Source organism: Hylobates moloch, unplaced genomic scaffold, assembly GCF_009828535.3.
Source record: "Hylobates moloch isolate HMO894 unplaced genomic scaffold, HMol_V3 SCAFFOLD_64, whole genome shotgun sequence".
NCBI classification, from domain to species: domain Eukaryota; kingdom Metazoa; phylum Chordata; class Mammalia; order Primates; family Hylobatidae; genus Hylobates; species Hylobates moloch.
Window position 1 is genome coordinate 396716 of NW_026652339.1, and position 4059 is coordinate 400774.

A 4059-nucleotide genomic window follows, 5' to 3' on the forward strand; every position below is an offset into this window, starting at 1 on the left:
CAGCTGTGGGGTACATGAGGGAGGCCCCGCGGTGGGAACTGAGACAGCTGTGGGTCCACGGAGGGAGGCCCCGCGGTGGGAACTGAGACAGCTGCGGGTACATGGAGGGAGGCCCCAAGGTGGGAACTGAGGCAGCCATGGGGTACATGAGGGAAGCCCCACAGTGGGAACTGAGACAGCTGTGGTTCCATGGAGGGAGGCCCTGTAGTGGGAACTGAGCTGTGGGGTCCATGGAGAGAGTCCCCGCGGTGGAAACTGAGACAAGTTTAAGGAGTTGACCAGCAGCTGAACCCAGCAGCAGCTGCGGAGGAGCCTGGGGCCAGGGGTGATGACTTCGGCAGCCACCTTGTGCGTGCACTACTGGAGTAAAGCAGCATCTGAGGAGAGGTGGAGAAGTTCAGTTTGATGGTTTTTGTTTTTGTTTTTTGAGACTGAGTCTCGCTCTGTCGCCCAGGCTGGAGTGCAGTGGCACAATCTTGGCTCACTGTAACCTTCGCCTCCCAGGTTCAAGTGATTCTCCTACCTCAGCCTCCCAAGTAGCTGGGTTTACATGTGCCCTTCACCACGTCTGGCTAATTTTGTATTTTTAATAGAGACTGGTTTTCACCATGTTGGCCAGGCTGGTCTTGAACTCCTGACCTCAGGTGATCTGCCCGCCTCAGCCCCCCAAAGTGCTGGGATTACAGGTGTGAGCCACGGCGCCTGGCCAGTTTGCTGTTTTTTATAGTTTTGTATAAAGGCTAGCTCAGCGTCTCTCCAGCAACCAGGCTCAATGTGTGTGCCTTTTGTAATGTGCAGTACTCACCAGCAGCCCATATTCCTGAGATGCACATGTAACGAGCACACTTTGTATGTTTTCTAGAACTACACGCAGTACATCCCTCTGTCCATATATGACCTGCAGACGTGGATGGGCAGCCCGTCGATCTTCGTCTACGACTGCTCCAACGCTGGCTTGATTGTCAAGTCCTTCAAGCAGTTCGCACTACAGCGGGAGCAGGAGCTGGAGGTGAGCGCTCTGGTGCTTGGAGAGCGGTGCTGGGTTTGGTTTTGTTTTCCCTGGGGGTGGGGTTTGGGTGGGGAGGTTGGGAGGTGTTGGACATCCTCTGAATGGAGCAGGGCTCAGAATGCCAAGGGTAGGATGGCACATTCAGTGCTGTTGACCTAGGGAGGCACTCAGCATACTTTATTTTTCAAGCATAATCTTGTTCTGTTGCCCAGGCTGGAGTGCTGTGGTGCCATCTCCAGTCACTGCAACGTCTGTCACCTGAGCCCAAGCAGTCTTCCCTTCTCAGCCTCCCGAGTAGCTGAGACTACAGGTGCATGCCATGCCACCATGCCTAGCTAATTTTTGGAGTTTTTGTAGAGGTAGGGTTTTGCCTGTTTCTCAGGCTGGTCTCAAACTTCTGGGCTCAAGCAATGTGTGTGCCTCAGCCTACAAAATTCTGGGATTACAGCTTGAGCCACTGTGCCCGGCCCAGTACAAACTTACAGGCTTATTTTTACATCTCATTTTACTCAATGTCATTTTTAATCCAAACATTACTTGATAACACTAATAGGGTCAATTTGTGCCCCAACAGTCTCTGCCTCCAAGATAAATGTGAAAATAAAGCAGACACATTTATTTTAGGAGAAATGGACCCACAGCTTCAGTTCCATGGTCTTCAGTTCCACCAGTGCCTTTGTTACTGCCCCAGTTTCTTTTTCTGTTGTGTTAAAAAAAAAAAAAAAAAATCCCTGAAAACCACTAAGCTAAAATGATAGAAACCAAATAAAAACAGCTGCTATTGGTAGCTCCCACTTCAAAAAGCGGAAAGCTTGTGCACCGTTCTGATAATGAAGAGACGTTTTGCTTGGTTGTTTTAATTAATATTTGATGTTTGAATTAAACAGTGAATTCTGAGGACAAATTGAAGAGGCAGTTTCAATTAAGAGGCCTCCATCTTGTGGCCTGCACAAGAGTGTCAGAATGAAATATTCTGCAGCCTCCCGGGGGTCATGAGTTCTTACTGGTTGCAGTATAGGAAATTCCCAATTTAGGAGCAAAAATGATCTTGAGTATGTTTCCTCAAGCCTTTTTGAGTATGTTCAATTTTAATGTATTATGTTTTCACATTTCATCAGAGAAAAATGCTGAAGCAATCAGTAACAAAATTTGAAATTCTGTTTGGTAGATTTTCACATTAACATGTGTACAGTTGAATATTTTATAATTATTAATTCTTTATGTGGAACACCACAAAAGAGTGACTGATAAGTATAATGTGCTTTATCCATGAAAAAGGGTCCACATGCAGCAAGTTTTTTTGTTTTGTTTTCTATGATAAGGGAAAGAAAGATCAAGGTTTGTATCATCACATTTTTCCCTTACTTTTAGGCATTTCATCTTGGTTTACCCAGGGGATAGGTTATCTAATGAGCATTAAGAAACTCAAAGCATTGAGAGGTGATTTATTTTTCCTTGCATCAACTAATAAATATTGCAAAAAAAAAAGGTGATTTTTTTACATTTATAATATGTAAATAAAAATGCCAAAGAATCCTGCCTGAGTGCTACACCAGATTTATGGGCTGGAGAGTGGTTAAGGGAAAGACCAATACATCAGCCTTGGTTAATTAAAACATGTTAAATAGAGACCCGCTCCCCTTTCTGCAGAAGACCAGCACCTACAGCTCATGCACAATATCAAATGTTTGCATTCCAGCGCTTTGAGCATGTGCTCCGGCGGTGCTATGTGTGCTCTCTGCGTGTTGCCAGGGATTAATCAGCCTAAGACATTGTTCATTTCATCAAGTGTAACAGAAAAGATTCCCATGCATCTTTTTTAGGAAAAAAAAAATGTTTAACTGACTCATTCCACATGAAAGGGATCAGATGAAAAATATGTTAACTGAGTTGGCAAATAGATGGCAAGGCAATGCAATACCGTATGTCTTTAATTAGCTCTGATTTTTATCTTTGTTCTTTTCTTCAATTACAATGTAGATCAGTCTTGTGTGTTTCTTTTTTTTTTTTTTTTGGTTTTTTTTTTGTTTTTTTTTTTATTATACTTTAGGTTTTAGGGTACATGTGCACAATGTGCAGGTTTGTTACATATGTATCCATGTGCCATGTTGATTTCCTGCACCCATTAGCTCGTCATTTAGCATTAGGTATATCTCCTAATGCTGTCCCCGCCCCCCCCACCCCCCACCCCACAACAGTACCCGGAATGTGATGTTCCCCTTCCTGTGTCCATGAGTTCTCATTGTTCAATTCCCACCTATGAGTGAGAACATGTGGTGTTTGGTTTTTTGTCCTTGCGATAGTTTACTGAGAATGATGTTTTCCAGTTTCATCCATGTCCCTACAAAGGACACGAACTCATCATTTTTTATGGCTGCATAGTATTCCATGGTGTATATGTGCCACATTTTCTTAATCCAGTCTATTGTTGTTGGACATTTGGGTTGGTTCCAAGTCTTTGCTATTGTGAATAGTGCCGCAATAAACATACGTGTGCATGTGTCTTTATAGCAGCATGATTTATAGTCCTTTGGGTATATACCCAGTAATGGGATGGCTGGGTCAAATGGTATTTCTAGTTCGAGATCCCTGAGGAATCGCCACACTGACTTCCACAATGGTTGAACTAGTTTACAGTCCCACCAACAGTGTAAAAGTGTTCCTATTTCTCCACATCCTCTCCAGCACCTGTTGTTTCCTGATTTTTTAATGATGGCCATTCTAACTGGTGTGAGATGGTATCTCACTGTGGTTTTGATTTGCATTTCTCTGATGGCCATTGATGATGAGCATTTCTTCATGTGTTTTCTGGCTGCATAAATGTCTTCTTTTGAGAAGTGTCTGTTCATGTCCTTTGCCCACTTTTTGATGGGGTTGTTTGTTTTTTTCTTGTAAATTTGTTTGAGTTCATTGTAGATTCTGGATATTAGCCCTTTGTCAGATGAGTAGGTTGCAAAAATTTTCTCCCATTCTGTAGGTTGCCTGTTCACTCTGATGATAGTTTCTTTTGCTGTGCAGAAGCTCTTTAGTTTAATGAGATCCCATTTGTC

At 43.5% G+C, this 4059-nt stretch overlaps 1 protein-coding gene across 1 annotated transcript in view; it reads left to right on the top strand.

Annotated features, from left to right (window-relative positions):
• Window positions 1-4059, top strand: part of LOC116463793 (regulatory-associated protein of mTOR-like) — a 193110-nt gene that overhangs the window by 179395 nt on the left and 9656 nt on the right. The window contains exon 5 of the mRNA XM_032754180.2: window positions 863-1042. Within this exon, the coding sequence (XP_032610071.1) occupies window positions 863-1042 (180 nt within the window). The remainder of the gene's footprint in view (window positions 1-862; window positions 1043-4059) is intronic.